Raw genomic sequence first — 21208 nt, 5'->3', positions numbered from 1 at the left:
TCTCACGGTTAGAAGTATATGGTAAGCATGTTAAATGTTTCTACCGATGCCATTCTAATTGTATCACTATACAATTATTGTTCCGTGAAGAAAATCATTGCTTTTCTATAAAAATAAAATTGTTGCCTGAAATATTTAATGCATTATTTCATTGACCAGGGTTTTAATAAACCTTTGATCTGAGACCTAAATGTTTGCTGTAGCAAATTTATTCAGTGAACGAATAACCTACTAAGATATTTTGGCTCATCTATATCGGAGTTCTAATGTTTAACTAGCGTTTGATTTACAGTATGCAAACAGGTTGACAACATGGTACAGCACATAGACGTTCCACATTGGTGACACAAAGCTCATTCAAAAAACGGTTTTCAGATACGGAAACAATAAGAAAGATTATAAGTAGTGTCTTTAAAGGTATAGTATAATATAATAATAGACGCAACAAGTTATACATAAATATGTTTCTTTTAAAAGCAAATAAAGGCGAGTGTGCTGAAATAGGAATATACATTATGGTGCAGATATTGGACGACAGGTGTTGGTATAGGAATATATATACGTTATGCAAGAAATATAAACTCCGCCAAAAAATCTTCAACGAGTCCCTGAAAAATCCCGACATACAAATTCGGGTGTTTCAGGGAATCGTTACAGAAATGGCGAGAACTTTCATCTGCAAGGACGACAGGGTATTAGGTTGTTTACAGATATGTATTTATACCTGACAGTCATATAACCCAGAGTCGTAAAAACACCGAGTAGTCCAACTGCCGTCTGTGTGTGTTCAAAATAGAGCAAAAGCGGTGACTTTCGCAATGAATTTAAACGAACTTGTTGAGTTTTATTTGCGATTTCCTTTTGTGGAAAGGCGTAAAACAGCTTCTATTTACATTACCAAACATTTTTTTGAAAAAACATATAAATTTACCCCCATTAAATGACTAAAATGTCACAAATCAACCGCTTCTAATTCCATTTTTTGACTTTTTTTGATACAGAAAACAAATAACACTTGTTTTTTACACTTTTTAACCTTTAAATTTGTTTTTGGACTCAAGTTTTTCTCTAATTTACCGAAAAACATGCATTTTCCCTATACCTACTGTGTTATTTTGGACCCAAATTGCCGTTCAATTTGTCTTTTACGTAACAATGGGTTGGACTACTCGGTATTTCTATGGCTCTGATATAACCTACATGTTATAGTCAGCAAGGTTATGTTAGCCAAGTCGCTTGTATTACGTCACAGTAAATTCAATATTAAAATTAAACAATTAAGAACTTTAAGCAGTTGAATTACTGAACGATATTTTAAAAAGTAACTTGGTCAAGTAAATGTATATATACTTTTGAAACTTTTGCGTAACCAGAAATATTTTTATTGTAAGCACAATATACAAACGGTTTCTTTTAATCAAAGTAAACCCCGTATGCCATTGCTACAGCGAAGACATTCTTCCACCGAAAGTTGGCTTCGGCAAAATTATCCACAGTTTTATCCCACATGAAGCGACTTGCACAGATAAAATCAGTGTGTGAAGTTTCTCCAATTATAACGTACACTACGAGTTTGTACCTTAAACAGAGCACTCAGCTTAAATGATAGGAGTCAACACTATTATTACTTATTTATCTCCGTGGTGACGGGGAAGCTTCGATTTATAACACGAGAGCCAGCAACAGCCTATCACATCGATCCAGTGACTGCATATACCTCTTGCGTGCATGCACTGGATATCACAAATATGTGATTTCGTGAGTCACCTTTTTTTCATAATCTTTAAAGTTTTAGTGTCCCTGGAGTTAAACAAATTACCTAGAACACCCGTGTTATGCCGAATGTCGGTTTCCGGCCACGTGGAGGATAAAGCAAGTTACTATTCTTACATTAGGGTTGTGCTCAAAACCCTATAGTTACATTCATGGTGCCACCAATCTTACCTATTGTTTTCCGTTTCTCGAAAAAGGCTTTTTACTTTCTCTTTTATATCGTCGCTGATTTGTAGCGCCATCTTCTGTTGGGGTTTTGGGGCATCTATGGAAACATTAGAATTGTCGTTTGACTTCTGCAAATAAAGAAAACTAAATAAGCGAAGCAATCAAGTTAACACACAAATGTTACTGTAATATACGTATTTTGGTAGTCTACATTCCCTACATGCCTGTCGTGATATATTCGTTCCAACTGAGATATTTGAAGGCGCTACTGCGCATACAAATATATCAAACGAAACGAATATATTACCACACCGAAACAGCGCAGCGTAGGCCTATTTTGAGTATCTAACAACACTTAATTGAGTCTACAGTAGGTCATTTCTATGTCATTTGGAATTACTGAACTTACCGTAATGAAAGTTTTTAGAGAAGTTAAAATGATATCACGCACTTTAGCAACTGGAAAGAACAGGCGCTGCTCCTTTCGTGTATCATCTTTAAGACCTGGTTCTAGAACAAATAGGCAAGTGTTAGAATAACTTGACATTGCCCATATTACATCTAACATTACCTGATGCTATATCAGTTACCGCACGTTTAGAACGAGCAGTTGTACTGGTGAACGATTTGCGACGACTCGATTTCCTTGTGCTGGATTGCGAAACTGCAATTCCAGTTAACACCTCGTTACTTTTAAACGATAATTACGGAAATTATTCTAACTTATCATGTCACAACGTAGAACATTGTTACAATACACTGTACCTGCGCTTTTTCCATGGTGCATTTTATTTGGAAATAATTTTGAATATTAGCTGGCCAACTGCACGTCAGTACTTTCTCCGGTTCTAACATTTACTATAAGAGTGATACGCACGAGCGGTGTATGATGAAGTAGAATACGGACAGCAAAACTCTCTTAAGTGCTCGGCTTTCGATAAGTGGCTATCGAAAATCTAGAGAAAGGTAAACTACCCCCTCAAATGTGTAGTGGATGGTAGTATCGAAACGCCATACACATACAAAGTTTTGAAGAAATAAACGCACACTTCTCAATGATTCCCTTTTATAATTATTAACTACAAATAAGCCATTCCTTCATACAAGTAACACTTGACACGCAAAACAAATAGCACTAAAAGCATTTATGTGAATGAGGCGTATACGTTAAAAGTTAAACAATCAAGCAAAACAAAGCAATAAAAATGGAACATAGTTTATCGAGGTTCGATGTTAGTAGGTTCAAGCCATTGTCAACGACACCGATATATGAGCACTGATTGAATAAACTAGAACTATTTATAAAAATAACTAAAAAAAACGGAGGTATATAATAGGGTGGGGAAGACGGGACAGCTTTAGCACATTAAATACAAGTGTATGAATTGAGTTTTAAACAAGTAACTACTCTTTGTTTGCGATAAAATAGGATGAGAAAATAGAATGAAAAGGTGTCCCGTCTTACCCCATCCTACTATATATAACTTCAGTGATGAATGTGTTATCACGGATATGAAGCAACATATAAACTGAGGCAGACTATTTGAATTTAAACGTCGATGGAATCCAGAATTCATAATAGAAACTTATTTACAACATGTTAAAACTAAGATTTGGTTTTGGTTGGATTGGATTGGAATGAAAGTTTGATTGAACTGAAACACAACTCATCTTCACACGAACATATTCGCACTTGGCGCAGCTCCGAATGACGTCATCAACCAGAACATCCCATGTTCAGTGAATGATTATTCCGTTACATGTTGCTGGGGTTGGTACCTTATCTCGGTATAATTAACAATCGCTGGTTGCTGCTTCATCCAAGGTTGGGCAGATGGTAAACTTACTCGAGGTTTCCTGCTAACCACCGAAGGTGTTGAAGGGGAAGCCTGTTTAACAATAATAACGTTTTTTTTTATATTTTTAAAACAATAATGGGTATAGAAGTGTGGGGTAAGATGGGACTTTTTTTCTATTTCCTGGTCCCATTTGATAGTAAACAAAGCACATTCAAAAAATGATAAAACCGTACCCTCACGACTCGTGTAGCCCGTTGGAAATTGTTTAAAACACAATCAGGATATTTGGATATTAATGTGCTAAAAGTGTCCCATCTTACCCCACCCTACTATATATGTTGTTGCTTCAAACGGTAGCGATTAACTTAGTGGTCTTACCTCCTCTAGCTTTACACCGTCGGCAGATGGGGCTACAGAGCTAAGTACAACGATGGTTAAATATTTCGGTCCATTCAATATTAGATCTTCGATTGCTTTATGGGGAAGGTGAAGAACATTCTTTCCGTTTATTTCGCTAATGTATTGCTGAGCCTAAAACGTTAGGTGACTTAGATCCACGTAATTTCACCTTTTATTGTTTTATTACCAGAATGAAATGGTCTACTTAGCTAACCAAGTAGATATGCAGCATAGAATACAAGGCGAGTCTCTACGCATTCTTTTGTTTTTATTAGAAGTTTATCTTGTTTGTCTGCTAGGTGTAGCGACCACGCTGATTTTCTTCCAATTAAATGTAAATATGTTTTTAACTGTAAGCGTGTTTAACTACTGCTGTTTTGTCGCTATATCCTGTCTTTTCAATTAAAATATTTCTAAATCTTCGCTACCGTAATCGAAGAGACAAATAAAGTTAGTATTAATATTTTTGACATATGAAATCGTACTTGACAATTAAACAGCACCCACCTCCAAACCAGCTTTACCAGCAGGTGAATCGGGATCCACTATTTTCACATAACATGGACCACTACCGCGTACTACGAAGCCATAACCTACACCATCGGGATAAATCTGTGTGTAAGAAAGTATATTTTGAATTATCTCTTAAGATGCAATCAGTTCATAAAATATTGTTACGAATAGAAATACTACAAATACTAACTCGTCCAATTTAGTAGTAAACAAAAAACATTCAAAAAACAAGAACTATAAAACTATATACTCACGACTTCCATAGACCGTTGTTAATTGTTTAAAACACGATCAGGATATTGGGATATTAAGTGCTAAAGGTGTCCCATCTTCCCCCACCCTACTATATGTACCAGATTCTATAATGTTTGGGTTTTGAGACACACCAAGCAAAGCAACGTCGTAATGTAGGTGAAGTTTTGCAATGCATAAAAAAACGAAGAGCCAGGTTGGTCTAATTCATACACAGTGATACGCTTACAGCACGTTCAGACAAATGAAAAAAGATATATAAGTAATAAGTTAAGTTTAATGGATATGTGTTTTGTTAATACTGGAAACTAACTTTTAACTCTTTTCTTGCAAATGGAGCCTCTGGGTGAAGCAAAGCTTCCTTTGTAACTTCTCCATCATCGTCTAATAACGATTCATAAGGTAATGAGCTGTGGAAGCGAACATATGATTATATAAATCATTAAAACAACTTGTATTCGCACTAAATTAGAAAAATGAGTTTCAACACTACAATAAAGGTTTATATAAAAACCTGCCTTTTCACGTGAATTCCTGAATCGTCAGACGATTTTGACGATCCTGAAACAACGAGGGTATAATAACAAATGAAAAGATTATTTGCAGGAACCATGTGAAATATAAAAAAGGGGAACTTACCTTTTTTTCTGTGCACTTTATTTGCGCTGCTGTACATCGACAGGTCCATGAGTTGGTCGCTTGTTTGTCTGTAATTATTTTCTCAATTAACTGTTACGTCACTAAAACGTGAAAAATCGTGTCGCTTCGTGTGCCTCAGTGACATTTAAACAAAGTTACGTAATTGTAATACCAGGAATGATGTGCCGAAATAGAACAATTGCCAAAACACGTCCTATTTATTGGTATGACGCTTTTTTGACATATCGGACGAATGCTATTTTATAAGCAGTGACGCTTGCATTGTGGTTCACATATTTTACGAAATCGTAAATGTTAAAGATATAATATCCACCTTAAGTGTATCCTGGCATTGCGTTGTGCGGTTTCAACGTTGGAGTATGAGATTCCTGATGAAAGAAACTTGTGTATGGGTATGGGGGGTCGGGAATAATCAACCGTGAACACGTAGAAAGAACCTCCCGCCTCAAACAGCATATTCTCATGATCCACTGCAGTTAAATAGACGTCACAATGTAACAATATTAGGTGTATTGTATTTAGGTATATATTTATGAATTCGACAAGACTTTTTAATATAGTTGCGTTGTTATTCCTCGATGCGGTTTATTCATTTAAGTTCGGGTTGCACTTGAAACGTGCACAGCGTGCAATAATTTTCGGGTCTATTGAATGTTGGCGGTATTGTGACGTCACACTAGCTATTAATAAATAAGTGGCGATACTTGTAAACTGGAGAAAAACAAGTCTGTGCAAAACACGTTACCACTCACAGTCTCACACAATTCTCGACAATCATTGCTGGTCTCTTTCGACCTCAACCGCAACGCAAGTGAAATTTTCAAAAGAGAAGGCAATAGCTAACCCTAATAGGCCGAATAACATTATGATATAGCACGCGTTATGTAAAATATTAAAAAAAACAATCTAACTAATCAACTTTACCTCATTTTAATACTGGAATTGACTCCACGGTGACTTAAACGTTCAGTGGAGCAAAACCATGCACAACCAGTACAATAATAGCATTGGTATATAGCATTTGAATGTTGAAATAAAGCACGTTGTAAAGTACCAGCTATGGGTTAAGTTAAAACGATTTCAAATCAATCAATTGTTCACGCCAATTTATGGATTTAAGTATAACATTTCCAACAATGACATAAAGCAGGGATTTGACAATGCGTAGCCAAGTAAGAATTTAATAAAAAGAGAATGGATGGCACCAGATGTGAATAATAGTTTACGACATAACGACAACACGAGTGAATGTAATGTGACGTCATAATAACACGGAGAGGTAATGTGATAGGAATGAGTTGATGTTTTGTGCAACTAATTTGCAATTATGATGGCAGATCAAAAACACTTAAGAACAGAATACATACACGTAATAAAAGAAAAATGGTCAAAGAAAAATAAAGCTTGTAAAGCTTTGAACGTATGAACAAGTGTATTTAACCTGCAGTTGGTAAACGTAAAACCTAAAATAACTATTTTGACCGTAGGATACGAAACAGCCTATGCCACATACAACGTATATACGTGGCATCGGTATTATTTGTTTTTCGTCTACTGATATTGATTAAATGGGTGAAAACATGCTTTCAAGGATTTTACAAACTTTATTATTTCGTGTGTAAATGTAAGTGACTCACGAGTTAGTGTATTTATGATAGATGCGAGCAGGAATTCTAAAAAATATAAAAAAAAATATAAAAATATATAAAAGAATAATCTCTGCGACTCAGCTATATATACCTGTATGTTTGGTAGGGGAAAGACACGGAAGCAATCCGACCGGTACAGGAAGTGTTCGGGGAAATCGTTCAGAGATAAAACGAAAACTAATTTTGTTGCAAATCGAGTGAAGTTAATGTGACGCACTCGTGCATGTGCTGTGCACGTTGCAGACGCGTGTTCAGGCAGAACGAAGTGTTAGTGCAAATATGAAGAGCGCAGTTAAGAAATAGCTAATTTTTTTAAATGCGAAATTTAATTAAATCCATATACACACGTGGGACAAAATCACTACGAATTGTAAAATACACGAAGGTTTTAAATTGTTTGTTAAAAAAATGATTAGTAATGAAATAATTTATATTAACATTATAAAAACATGGTAGCTGACTAGCTCCAGCAGAGTGGTTGTAAATTAATTAGTGATACGTTGCTTGGTGAACTCGCCATCTTTATTTACCTAGCCGTATCTACGCAGGCGCGTTCTACAAGCAGGTTATGTAAGCGCAATTATCCTTGTATAATTAAACCTTCATGTAAGCCACCACCATGAACTTTCAATAACCCTTGATAAATACATTATTGTCCACGGTGACAAAGCATTTCAAAGGTACACACGTTCAACAAAGGAGACACCGTATATAGGGACAAACAACTAACAAATGGGTTTTGTATGCAGTGTTTTTTTCATTTACTTACTTACTTTTGTTCCAATAAATTTATATTTGATTTATATTTAGAACCAGAAATAACAAAAGTCAATAAAAAACTCAGCTATGGGGCATTCACTGTTCAGTATATGGATTTATCAATATAGAACTGAACTTACACACCAAATACTAAGCGTTTACCCTAGTGTAAGTTTAATTCAATAAACTTTGGAAAATACTTTCAAATGGTGTTTACGCCTCAGAGGTATAGAAGCAGTTAGGAGAAGTAGGCAGAAATGTCAGTCATATGTACAGTTACAAACATTCCTAATAATCTATGATTCATTAAACCAATACGCTTACTGTGTTCAGGGTACAACAGATAACAATTATTGTGGTTTGTGTGCTCACATAGGCGCACTTAATAAAATCAAGGTTTAATGCTGCAAGAAACTAAATACAAATTGGTGAATCGACCACATAGTTTGAAATTGCGTCTTAATCACTAAAATGTGTACTCAGCTGATAATTTCAAACAATATGGAACAAACATGCTTAGTAACCATGTCTAGGTAAGAATGCAACCACAGTTAAGGAGTACAAATATGACAACCAACTTACAACAGGGTACAAAGTTCACATTAAAATGCCTAAAGTCTCTGTACATATCATATATTTATAACTACATACAATTTCATTCAGCAATAAAGTCAAAGTTTAAATAATAATAAATGGAACTTTCAACTAACTAAACTGCTTGTTTGCAGAATGTACATAATCATTAATCATTGAAGATAAATACTTGTTGCATAGGCCTATATGCCTATGTATCATTTATGATGAATGGTAATATTTCTTCAATTACATATCTTACTCCACACAATAAAGCTTCAACTCAGGCAAGACTAATGTAAGACAGATATGACAGAAGTCATAAAAGCAGCTGATAGAGCACCACTAGCACAAATCTATATGATATATGCCCCAATGACTAACACACATAATATATAGTAAACTTTCATCTTAAAACAAACATGCAAAAATGATAAGAAAAAGTTTATAAGTCATCAATCTAATATCAAGTAAAAGTACCTGGTTCAATAATTCCCTGTTTATGTAAGTGTCTACACAAGGTAACAGCGGCTTCTTGGTTCTCAGCATAACCTGTATCCACCAACCATGCTGTTATGTCAGATGACTTCATACCTTGACTTGTAAACAGCTTCCCAAACTTAAAAACTTTTTGAAACAGCTGGCAGTTGTTGCAAATTGCCCTGATTATAAAATGATTAAATCGACCCAATGAAATATATAAACACTTAAAAAGATTTTATATAACTTATGGGTAATTTACATATACAACGGCTAAAACATTACACACATATATATATATTTTACCCTTTGTAAATTCGAAACCCCAATGCAACACTTGAGACCGTTTCATCAGCATTATCATCATCACATGAAAACCGATATAGAGAACGATCATTTTTAAATCCTTGAAATGTTTGCACTGAAATTAAGTGTGTCATCAGAAACCATAATATTAGTGGTGTAAATGCTTTTAAAATAAATTTAATCACCATTTCTTAACAACCCAGCATCCATCAGTTTTTGAAACAATGTTATTGCTTGACTTTCAGTAATGTTTGTTGAAGTTGCAGGTGAATCATTTTCTGTGTTCGGATTGCAATTTTCATTAACACGATCTAATAAATCTAAACACAACAAATATTAGTTATTTTAATTGTTTCCTTTTCCTAAAATCTGTATGGCAGCAAGGGATGCAAGCATACAGGAAATGTAGCATATTGGTGGTATGAATAGGACTTACACTCATTAACACATAACACAGAAGTTGGGTTGCTAATGAAACTAAACAGTTTTACAAAAGAAACACAGACTATAATAACAAAACAAGTTGTACCTGGTTTGTCCTCATGAGTACTAAGTGTTTTTATTGCCCATAAAATAGCTTCTGTACCAACAAACACATCAGCATAACCTTTAATTAATGGTCTTCTGTGTCGAATCATAGGTGGTTTACATTGTTGCATTTCATGCCTGAAAATACTTACTTTTATACTCACGTTGAATCATTTTCAATTAGCAACAAATTTTACTTAATGTTAATTTGAATGAATGAATGTAACTTACTCTATCCTCCCATGGATGGTAAACGACAGTCGTTATAAAATGGCTTTTCATAAACCTCGTGCTAGCTTATGAGTTACCAAGTATGTTACTTTGTGAGTAATTATTTTTTTGAGGAGATTTTTTAATTTTTTATGTATGGCTGCTAATTTGGACAAACCATTAGTGGCCACTGGGTTGGAGCAATTGCCGTTAAGTGTCTTGCTCAAGGACACATATGTCAAAATTGGTAGCAGCGACGAGGCTTGAACTCATTACCTCCAAGTTAAATGCAAGCGGGCTAACCACTTTGACACAGCGCCGGACAAATATCGGGATATTATTTAATTATTATTTTATGTAGCAACAAACAGTCATAGAGAGTATAGGTTATGAAAGTATGTTAGAAAACACCAACCGTATTGTTTCACTGAATATTATTAAATCCAAGTTATGAAGCTCCATTATGAATTCTTGAAAGATGATCTCACAAATAATTACAGAAACGTCTTTAGTAAACAATATACTACAATTATATATATCAATAAAAAACCTTCAAAAATAAATGAAGATTTGTATGTGATGTAAATGTTACATTGTTAGGGAATAATAAAATACATTTTAGAGTTATAGCTTTAGCAAACATGTTTTAAAGAAGTTTGCCTTAAAAAGGAAATCACAAGGAATGCTTTGATACTGGAATTTAGTTTTACTGAGGTGGCCAGGTCTTCAATCATGTTTTGGTTCAACAGGATCATGAATCACAGAAGCAAGATTGCTGGTCCATGTTAAGCAAGCTTTGTCCATTGAATTTCCACCTGCAAACTGTGAACCAAGGTACCACTTTGTGAATACTTTAAACTTCCCAGTAACATCCAATTCCCGGTTTTCCTCCTCAGAAAATGGCCTCTGTTTTTCCGTTATTACTGCTCCAATATAACCATCAGGAAGAGTAATATTCTTTCCATCTAAAGGTCTCCCCCTGAAAGAAGCTGACAGTGTTTCTTTACTCTCTGTCTTAACACTTTTGGGGCAAAAGAACTTTGAAATATTTGCAGTTTCGTTGGCTTCAATTTTACATGGAATATGATGTAAATCCACTTCAGGTACTTTTTCAACGTTTTGATCTAAACGTATGTCAACACTCATTATTTTATTCTTATCAAAAATAAAGCAAATGCATTCTATGGAAACAAGAAACATGTTGTTATGACAATTCACTAGCACCGAAGTTCTTATCACTTATTACAAACTTTGTTAAACATAGCAGACGAACAAGCTACTCTGTTGATGAAAGGCGTTCGCTTTCATTATGAAAGCCACCGAGGTTACTTACGGCAATACATCCCTCTAGCAATATCAACATCTACGAGCTGTACCACAACAAAACAAATCCGATCTTTACAACGATTCAGCTTCACCTCGTGTGCTTTTCTAGGTCAAAGTTCAATTTCGTTTATTTTACTCGCTGGCTACTCAAGCATAACAGTTTCGTTGTTAACATAGATTTATAGCAGGTATCTATGTTTGTAGATCGCAAATTCAGAAATGGTTGCCGAAGCCGAAGCTGACGATGATACTGCGAGTGAACAACTAACATTTTTTCCAAAATTCTTACATACCTAATTTTTTTTTGGTAGGGTGAGGGAAGACGGGACACCTTTAGCACATAATGTTCAGATAGGGTGGGGGAGGATAGGAAACATTAAAAACAAAATATTCTTTTATCGGGATGGTGTTTAGAATATGGTTTTATAATTCTTTAAATGTTATTGGTTTACTACCAAACGGGACGACAAAATAATATGAAAAAGTGTCCCATCTCCCCCAACCCACTATAGTATTCTGATCGTGTTTAAAACAATTAACAATGGTCTATGGGAGTTGTAAGAGTACAGTTAAAAAATTCTTTGAGGTTTTTTTGTTTACTATCAAATGGGACGAAAACATGGAATGAAAAGTTGTTCCATCTTCTCCCACCCTACTATATAATTTTACACACAAAAGTGTATTAAATTTAGTTACAGATGTAGATGAAACATAGGTTTGGTGAATTGCCATTATTTATTCGATTTCATCCAAGTTGTATCTTTAAAATGGAACACAACATGACGCGAAATTATTATTACGTAATACGCACAACACCTACAGGACAACGGTGAATAAGCAATGTTGCAATGAACTGTTTATCTTACACCATTTTTCTTAAAGGATACGCGAGCGCTAAGTGAACAGTGCGAAAATACCGTGCTCTACGAGATACCAAATATACAAACGAATCAGCACCGATGGTTTATAATAAGCAACATGATTGGTAAATTTACATTCAAAACTACATTACGTTCTACTGTGGATGGCGTGACAGCAAATAGCAGTGCTAAAGTCAAAACTTATTAAGCGAATAAACAGCATATAACACACAGATACTACTGCTAAAATTGAATTCACAACATGATTAAACATCCATTAAAGTAATTAAAATGAACATGATTAATGATTACAGTACCGATATCTGTATTATAAAATAAACCAATATATTTACAGTGTGAAATGTTAAAGATTTTTGTAACAGCATCTCTGTAAAAGAAATTTATTTCAAGGCATCATTGATTGATGTTAATTAAGCTTTGTCATCGTTATTGACAACTTCTTGATGGACTTCACGAGAAACCTCTACTACGTCTTCGCCTTCTATTTTAGGGGATGGTAGCTCAACCTAAACAGTAGTTTATGTTAAAAAATGTAATGTTTTTATGGAGAAATATTTTAACAGGTATGTTAAGGCCCATCACGGTTAGCTTATGATAAATATATATATACTTACTGTTTGCGGAGAGTCTGTTTGAACTACTATTGTTCTTATAATCGTAGTTGTGCTGGTGATGACATTTTCTTCTGGAACATCAGCAGTATCACTGCTACCCTGTTATGAAAATAAAACAAGATTTTGTATTAAATTGGATATATATCGTTATAATTTAATTTACTAACGGGTTGGTACAAATCATTATTTCCATTTCGTTCCTCATCATTGTTTTCTTCACTTTTAACACTTTCAGCAGTTTCTTTGGTATCCGCCACCATATTATCTGTTTGTAGAATAAACAACCAATGTTTAATAGTTGCAATTACACACAACTTCTTGTCATAAATGTGCTTAGCTTTGACATTGTAAAGTGACGGTCAATTGCCCTAACTCCGGACAGTTACATTCACAGCAAATAAAAATATTGGCGTTACATTTATATTGAGTATTTTGCCATAGAGAATTGCGTAGGCCATAGGGCAATATGATTTTCTTTCAAACAAATTTTTATATTAAATATTTAACATTTTATTACTATTTTTGAAATTCATAATTAACACAGATGTTGCAAATAAAAACATCAATTTATCGACTGGATTCTCAAACTCTGCCATAAAATGTTTATGCAAGGTATTTAAAAAATATATTCCTTATTTATCTAAAAACCCGTCCTAAGCTAGAGCAGTTGACAGTACCAGCAGACAATAATGTAATGCCAAACTGAACTTGTCATCTCACCACTTTTAACTAAATTTTTTATTACACTGTGAAACTATTAATAATGTTGTTTTTAATAAACCTACCTTCAGTCATGCTGTGTTCTCCGCTTGTGGTAGAAGATGAAGCTGATGATGATTTTCGTGATCTTTGAGCATTTTCCTCACTTTAAAAATGGTAAAGTATAACAGTAACCTTGCGTTTTGAAAATGTTTACAACTTATCGTAACTTTAAATAACACCAACAGTTAAATGTTTAACAGTTATCTAAAACAGATACAATTAGATGTTATGGAGACTTTGTTTTTCCATTTTAGTACTGATGGCTATTCTTTTCTGTTGTTTTTCACAAAACTTATTTTGTTGTAGTACATTTGATCTTATTGTAACTCAATGAGTGACTGTTTTTAAAATCAAACCTTTTAATTGAACTTTGATCATGATCTTCAACATTATTCTCTTGTGCACCATCATCTGTTATCAAAACAAAACTAAGTTTAGGAACATTTTATTATGGCTTGTGGCACAGGAGCTAGTAAACTTGCATTTAGCCCCTGAATCGGTTACAATTGTTAATTTATTCATTAACTTAAAATAAGACTTCATTGAAACATCTACCTTCATCAGCAACATATATGAAGTGTGGCGTGTTGTAATCATCATCGTCATCTACTCCAGTTGTGGATGGAGTTATTACAGAAAGATCTCCATTTACTGTTTCATTTTCAGCCTATAAAATAGTTTGTTTTTATAAATGTTATTCAAAAGCAGAACTTTGAATTACCTTAATAGCTGGTGTAGGTGTGGATGTACTAATTTGTGGTCTGTTTTCTCTATTTGTGAAGGGGTAAGGAGAACTTACATGACCAGGAGTAGGGGTTGCTGAACCTAACTCATCGGTTAATGCATTGAAACCTGTGAAAAACAATGATGGCAATAGGAAAGATTCGGTATTGATTTTTATCTATCAGTACCTGAAGTATCGTAATGAAGGTGTCTGTCCATATGTAGAGATGGATCAACCTCACCATAATGAAAAACTGGATCCTCAAGCAAGTAGCACAAATCTCCTCGACCAATACTATTTAATCCAGCACTTAACTGTTCATCTACAAAAAATTGTATATGAATATAGTATTTGATTTGGTTTACGTTGTTTATCAAATAGAAATACGATTACAGTAAAACAAACATTTGTACAAGAGCAGGTTACCTGTTGCTTTGTCTCCACTTCTTTCCAACCACATCTGAAGCATTCTTGAACTTTGTTCACCTGGATTCCCACCGTCTCCATGCTTCTGCACCTTCCACACATCATCTGCATTTAGACCAAGAGCACCAGCTAACTGTGGCCATTGCAGACCAAGCTGTGAAGCAATGGCCTGATGCTTTTGCTCCAAAGCATCTTTTTCAGATGGTATCCCTGTAAAACAAGAATTATTAATGTGTTGTCCCCTTCAGCCTCAGTAACAAAAAATAAACATGTAAGAAGCATGACGATGAATAAGAGACAACAATGAATATTACCTAAACATATATTTTACTATGAAACACAGAAGTTACACATCAGGCAAATAAGACATAAATACGATATGTTTAACAGTTGTAATATTCAAGACATACAATGCAAGTTATGTAACACTGATATTTTGACATATACAATAGATATAAATAAACTACACAAGCACTTGCTGATGATTTTACTTATCATCATTCCATATTGGTTTGCATAAGCAAAGGTTATGCACTATGATTTAGCATGTTAACACTGATGGTTAGCATGAGGTGTGCAAAATGCTACGGACAAATGACAACATTGTTAAACAGATTGCAACACCAACTACAGTTACGAACTAGTTCGTCTTTGTCCATCCTGATGTACTTCAGAACCAGCATGTTCGAGAGACATCATTTGGCCAAAGTGTGCACTTGTAGATACTGCTTGAGAGCTCGATGTTGCATTTTGAATACCAGAGCTATGCACAAGATTTGACAATAAAGAAGTAACTACAACAGAATTGTTCATTTCTGTTTTAAAATTTGTTCGCATGAAATCAGATGGCTCATTTTCCAAAGAATCAGATGTAATAGAAAGTGTGTCAGCTTCTTGTTCTATCTCTCTAATGACTGAGTTGCAACTGCAGTCCATAGAGTCAGATGACAAAGGTGAAGTACTTTCCATACTTTCTGCACTAATACTGTCTCGATAAGAACTACTTGATTCTGACAGGTGTGAAACGCGATTTATTGTATCTTCTGTATGTGTTGTACTGTAGTCTTCACTGTATTCATGCATAGTTGTTGAAGTTCCCTCTGATGTTGTACACAATGTTTTCATTGTATCGTGTAGGGAAGTTGCAAAATTTGAAGATATTTTCACACCGCTTGTACTGTATGTGGTACTCACAGTACTGGAAGTTTTTACTTCTACACTATCGAGGTTTGCGCCCGAGCGTTCAAAGGTTAATGTGGTTGACCCTGAGAGGCTCGGGCTATCAGCTAAAAAATGCGTTTCTTCATTTGTATAAGATGTAGACTTTGTTGTATCACAGGCATAAGGAGCAGTTGCATGACCGTGAAGTCGGGAAGGCACTGGAATTCCAGTTGATTTCAAAGTTCTTATTTGTGTTGTTGCAGTATTAGTTTGGCCAGGTGATGTTGTTTTATTTCTGTTTTTCTTTTCTTTTTCTTCTGCCGGAGAAGTTTTATATGTGAACACACCTTCACGCAGTGCAATGTATTTCTCATTACCCATTGTCTTGCTAACAAATGCTTCAGATCGAAAAATACTTGTTTCCTGTACTGGGGAACTTCCACCACTTTTGCGAAACTTTAGAGATCTCATTGAGCTGGTTGATGACGATCGTGAAACTGTGGAAGAACAACTCCCTTGACTTGCCAAAGAAGATTGACTAGCAATAGAATTATCACAATCTTGGTTTTGTGGTTTCTGTTTAGTTTTCTTTGATTTTGGACGTTGACTTTCAGTGCTACGCCTTACAGGAAGTTTAGATGCGGATGTGCTTCTTGACAAACCCTTTCTTTTCGTGAAAGAGGAGGTATTATCTCTTTTTTTCTTCCCAGAAGAGCGCAAGGGGAGGCTACGGGATAAACCAGGTGAAACAGGATCTTCTCGTTTTCTCTGAGCAACAGGTTTGGGTTTGGTCATTTTTGAAACTGGAATTCGACTTGTTTTAACCTTTTCAAGTTTTGCTTTAGGCAATTCATCACCATGAGACAGTTCTGAATCCGTTTTAGTTTTAGAAAACTCTGTTGAGCTTTTGCCTAATGTTTCATGCTCTTCACTAGTTTGCAATATGGTGTGTAACAAAGTTCCCTGTGGAGTCACAACACTGTCCATTTCAATTGATTCAGAGCTGTCTTCAGTTAACAGGATGTCATCTGCAATTGCCTTAATTTCTTGACCTGTACTGTGACGGGAACGTGTTGTTATATTGTACTCTTCTGAGTTGGCCTGGTATGCTATATCCATATACGCCATGTCTTCAAACCTAGCTGCTTCTGCTCTGGCTCGAGCAGGGTCCATGATTTCCATATATCCTTCAATTGGTATGGAAAGTGGCTCATGCTCAACTGGTGAACAAGGTACTCCCTCCTTTTCCATAATTTCTACAAATTTGGAAAACTTTTCAGAAAAGGAAGTCATGCAATGTTGTGGAATAACATTCACATTGGATTGTTCTCTTTCTACTTGACTTGTGACACTAAAGGATTCTTTACAGGTGGAGGTGGTAACTGGACCCATGGAATAAACATTTGCAGAAGTAGATTGATCCGGTAATGTCATTGACATATATCCAGGTGCAGTAACAGATTGCATCCCTTCTCTTTGCGATTCAAAGCTGGATTGCACTTCCAGAGAGGCATGATCTATATTTTCATTATCAGTGTGAATGTGATCTTGTTGTGTTTCATCTAGAATGCATGGTTCTTCTACAGAAGCCTGGTCGGTGGTTAGAGAAATTACTCGTGATGATGATGCACTGAATCCATCGAAGGGAAAAGCTTCTGTAGAGGAAAATTGAAACACAGTGGCAGCTGAGTCTATTGAGCGAGAAACTGCATGCCGAGGTGGGAAGTTTCGGAACGAAAACTCATCATTTGCTGAAGCTTCTCCCATGGATTCACATGAGGCTGGGGCAGGGGAGAGTTCTCTCATATCTGTTGACATTAAACGTGCTGCTACTGACACTCTAGGAAAATTTGGAGTCATAGGAGCTTCACTATTATCATCAACGTTTGCTACAACAACATCATCTTTATTATTAGATGTAGTTTCCATATCTCTGGGTGGTGTAGGAGATACAGGTCTGGCGAACCGTTTACATAAATTTGCACCTTCTTCTAAACCGATGCTAGTTGGTGTTATGAATGCTTCGGCTTCCATCCTATCTTCACTTGAAATGTGTTTAGTGGGATTTAAAAGTGATGTATTTTCAAGCTTTTCATCTGACTCATAGTCAGAGTTATCCAACATTACATCTGTGTCCGAAAATGCATCAGAATCAATTCGATTATTTGGTAAATCTCCCTGTGATTCTGACTGGCTACGAAACACTCCATGTGCTTTGGGAAATACAGGAGCTAATGTTATTTTGTCTTCGTACTTAGAGGTTGTGATACAGGAAGTAGTTGCTCGATCTTCAGCGAATGAGGAAAACTCCAAGTTTGATGATGATGCTGGTATGCTTGATACATTTAGTCCCATGCTGGATTCTACTGCATGATGCTGTTCCAATTGATTAAACTCCGCATCAGCAGGAACCAACAGCTCAGTTGACTCTGACACAACTATGGTTCCACATGTGAGTACATTAGTAAAAGGGATGTGATCAGAGTCATTTCCAGATTCAGAGTCTGGATTGGATGTGGATGAAGAAGAAGTTGAACAATCATCATCAATTTCACCGGAATTAGCCGGAGTTTTTGTCCAGTCATACTCTGAAAATCTTTTAAAACGATTTTTGTCAGGATTTCCTTCAATTTCAGTTCCACTGTTCTCAGCAAATGGTTGTACAGTTTCAAGCATAGAAAGTCTGGATTCGGGAGTTTCAAGTGTTACAACTTGTGCTTGTTTTAATTCAATATCTCCACTGTCACTTGATTTAATCACCAACAAATCTGTAGGTTCATCCTGACCCATGCTTTGGTCAGCATATACAGGTAGTTCTGATGCATCATGGACATTGTAATACAAATCATCATTCACTTTATCTACATCTAGATCATTTTTGTATTCCATAAATGTTTCATTGCTATATTCGACACACTGGTTGCTTGTGTACAAACCGGTATGAACTGAAGAAAAACAAGTTTCAGCACCACCATTTGGAGATAAATCAGATCTTGACACTTCATCAATGGGATCATTTGTATCTTCAGTGAACTGTGACCAACCATGTGACTGAAGTTTATTAATTTCCTCCAGATCTCTATCATTGCATGAAGCAAAGTTAACATCTTGATTTTCATTTGACTGAAGTATTGTTTCACCTTCCATGTTTGAGTGCTGTGTAAAGCAAGTCATGGTATGACTAACATTTGGTTGTTCTGTTATACTTTCATAAATTTCATCAGATTGCTTCAAACCAGTTAAATGGTCTTGTGATGACATTATATCTGCATTATATTCAGTTTCGTTCATTTCAGAATCACCCAGGTTATCAGGGTAATATGATCCATGTTGAATACCTGGTGCCATTGCATCGGCTAGTTCTTGTGCCAGTGAACATCCATTTGCTTCATTCAATATCTGAGCTTCAGCTGTAAATGGAGTAATGTGCTCAACATTATCCATGGTATCATTTGGATCACCGCTAAACTCATACATTTCGTTTGGAACATCTCCATTCACAACAAAAGTGGAATGTATGGGATGTGGACCTTGCAATGTAGTATCTTTCATACCAAACTCATTGTCTGCATTAACAGACTGATCAAGCACAACACCAGAATCATTTGCAGAAACATCTAATGTTTTTACTGCTTGTTCATTTACTTCTGTAATGGAGTACTGAATAGGAATGTATTCCTCAGTTTCTTTTTCTTCCCAAGCTTCTTTATATTGATCTTTAACAACAACTAACTCATCATCAGGTTCCCGGCTATGTAGTATTGGGTACAAATCAAATGTTTCTGTTTGTCCGCTTTCATCATTATTACTTGCTGAACAGTTTAGATTAAAACCAGAATCTTGGGCTTCTTGTTCAATAATTTTTAAGCCAGGCTGAAACTTTTCTCCAGTGTCCACAGGATCATGATACAATTTTTCAGTTGTCATTTGACGCGCATATGCAGTATCTGTTGTCATTACATGCACAGGTGGACAAACCTTGACTGTATCATTTGAAGAAGAATCAGAACACTGGGGTAAATCAGCTTCATAGTTTGTAACAGTTGTAGCAATCGTATTATCATCATGACATATGGTAGTTAACTTTTCTTCATTAGAAAGCACATTGACATAAGTGATTTCAGAGTTTCTTTTTAAAGCCTCTTGGTTTGAAGAATACTCTGTTTCAGTAGCAACCATAAAACTTGTATCTGTTATATGTTTCCCCATGTCAACTTTTGATACAGGTGCATTATAAGTTATTGTATTAGAGACACAAACATTTTCAGTTTCTTCAAAAACCTCATCAATTGTGGAAAAATCTTGGTTTTCACAATCTACAGTCCGGTGCTGTTTCTCATCTGTTTTTATAGAAAGAAGTTCATCACCAGTAGACTCTGCAATTGGCTCAGAATCAACATTACACATTTCAAGACTGCTGACTGCATCATTCCTGGTAGGAAGTATAACAAACTCTTCTTCATCTCCTGATTCGGAAGAGCTGCTGCAAGAGCTTGAATAACACGGTAGATCTAAGTGGGAAATGGAATCAAAACTCAGCTGAGTTTCCTTAAAATGTGTCAGACCCTCTTTCACAATCTCGCTTCTTTTATTTGCTTCCACAACTGCGTTTGATTCAACAAGAGAAGCTGTTTGTTTTTCGGTTTCAATCTTCTTCACTTGTGATTGGTCTGGCACACTTTCTCTTAATTGATCAATATTTTGATTTCCAATTGGGTAACTTACATACCCAATACCAGTAAACTCTTTTTGAGATTCTTGGTTAGTTTCATCAGCAGTTGGTTGCTGCAAGTTGCCGGTTGGTGTTGTTGCTTCAAAGCCAAAATCAGATTCAATTTCATGAGTAAAGCAAGTCATTTCTGGTGTAACTACTTCGTTTAGAATAGCCATCTGTTCAGGTATAGAGTACGAAGAACCAACTTTATAAGCTCCAAACAATGTCTGATCTTCTGAGACATTTTCATCTGTGATATCTGGCAGATGAAGGACTGTAGATCCTGATCTTTCAAAAGTAGCATCAGTTGCATGTTCACTTGATAGTGATGTTGTGGCAAAGGTTTCTAACTCAACAAAAACCTCAGGCTGACCACCTGCGAGAGTTTCACTGGTGTCAAATTCCCATTTATCACCTCTAATACCAGATGACTGGTCAGTGTCTAAACCATCAGATGTTTCATATTTGTCCGAAATTGATTCATCTCTATCATGATGCACATGTACATTTTGTTTGAAAAGAATGATACCA

The 21208-nt window shown here is 35.6% G+C and overlaps 5 protein-coding genes and 1 non-coding gene across 7 annotated transcripts in view; 1 reads left to right on the top strand and 5 right to left on the bottom strand.

The window, feature by feature from the left end:
- Positions 1 to 598: 598 nt before the first annotated feature.
- Positions 599 to 654, top strand: mir4076 (microRNA 4076). Its single transcript, NR_034469.1, has one exon. It is a non-coding gene; the product is annotated as a microRNA 4076 (primary transcript).
- Positions 655 to 1102: 448 nt separating this feature from the next.
- On the bottom strand, positions 1103 to 2973 carry LOC104266839 (tctex1 domain-containing protein 1-B-like). The gene is made up of 5 exons (XM_018815146.2): positions 2707 to 2973; positions 2513 to 2605; positions 2351 to 2451; positions 1945 to 2069; positions 1103 to 1579 (listed from the first exon to the last, which is right to left on the bottom strand). The coding sequence occupies exons 1-5, from the start codon at positions 2726 to 2728 to the stop codon at positions 1414 to 1416; spliced, it is 507 nt and encodes a 168-aa protein (XP_018670691.1). The 5' UTR covers positions 2729 to 2973; the 3' UTR covers positions 1103 to 1413.
- A 17-nt stretch (positions 2974 to 2990) lies between these two features.
- LOC100181303 (DEP domain-containing mTOR-interacting protein-like) lies at positions 2991 to 10616 on the bottom strand. Of its 2 annotated transcripts, none has more exons than XM_018815143.2 (12): positions 10485 to 10616; positions 9861 to 9997; positions 9517 to 9651; positions 9332 to 9446; positions 9026 to 9207; positions 5878 to 6034; positions 5544 to 5611; positions 5423 to 5465; positions 5218 to 5314; positions 4647 to 4751; positions 4119 to 4271; positions 2991 to 3830 (listed from the first exon to the last, which is right to left on the bottom strand). In XM_018815143.2, exons 1-12 carry the CDS (start codon positions 10529 to 10531, stop codon positions 3690 to 3692), a joined length of 1380 nt encoding a protein of 459 aa, XP_018670688.1. In that variant the 5' UTR covers positions 10532 to 10616; the 3' UTR covers positions 2991 to 3689. The 2 variants fall into 2 exon arrangements, with proteins under 2 accessions (XP_018670688.1, XP_018670689.1); XM_018815144.2 differs by having other exon boundaries at positions 9517 to 9609.
- A 3-nt stretch (positions 10617 to 10619) lies between these two features.
- On the bottom strand, positions 10620 to 11476 carry LOC100178947 (ribonuclease H2 subunit C-like). The gene has a single exon (XM_002126448.4). It carries the CDS (start codon positions 11267 to 11269, stop codon positions 10796 to 10798), a length of 474 nt encoding a protein of 157 aa, XP_002126484.2. The 5' UTR covers positions 11270 to 11476; the 3' UTR covers positions 10620 to 10795.
- A 1210-nt stretch (positions 11477 to 12686) lies between these two features.
- LOC113474032 (serine-rich adhesin for platelets-like) lies at positions 12687 to 21185 on the bottom strand. The gene is made up of 12 exons (XM_026836508.1): positions 21178 to 21185; positions 19690 to 21094; positions 15444 to 19635; positions 14803 to 15012; positions 14564 to 14698; positions 14374 to 14504; positions 14208 to 14319; positions 14009 to 14063; positions 13676 to 13755; positions 13058 to 13155; positions 12891 to 12989; positions 12687 to 12782 (listed from the first exon to the last, which is right to left on the bottom strand). The coding sequence occupies exons 1-12, from the start codon at positions 21183 to 21185 to the stop codon at positions 12687 to 12689; spliced, it is 6621 nt and encodes a 2206-aa protein (XP_026692309.1).
- The window catches only part of LOC100176624, a gene marked incomplete in the record, with an annotated part of 32954 nt that continues 24511 nt past the window's right edge, over positions 12766 to 21208 (bottom strand). Inside the window, 10 exon segments of the mRNA XM_026837424.1 lie at positions 12766 to 12782; positions 12891 to 12989; positions 13058 to 13155; positions 13676 to 13755; positions 14009 to 14063; positions 14208 to 14319; positions 14374 to 14504; positions 14564 to 14698; positions 14803 to 15012; positions 15444 to 21189.

Source organism: Ciona intestinalis, chromosome 1 (genome assembly GCF_000224145.3).
Source record: "Ciona intestinalis chromosome 1, KH, whole genome shotgun sequence".
Taxonomy (NCBI): domain Eukaryota; kingdom Metazoa; phylum Chordata; class Ascidiacea; order Phlebobranchia; family Cionidae; genus Ciona; species Ciona intestinalis.
The sequence above is the reverse complement of the archived record's forward strand: the minus strand, read 5'-3'. Positions and strand labels throughout refer to the sequence as shown.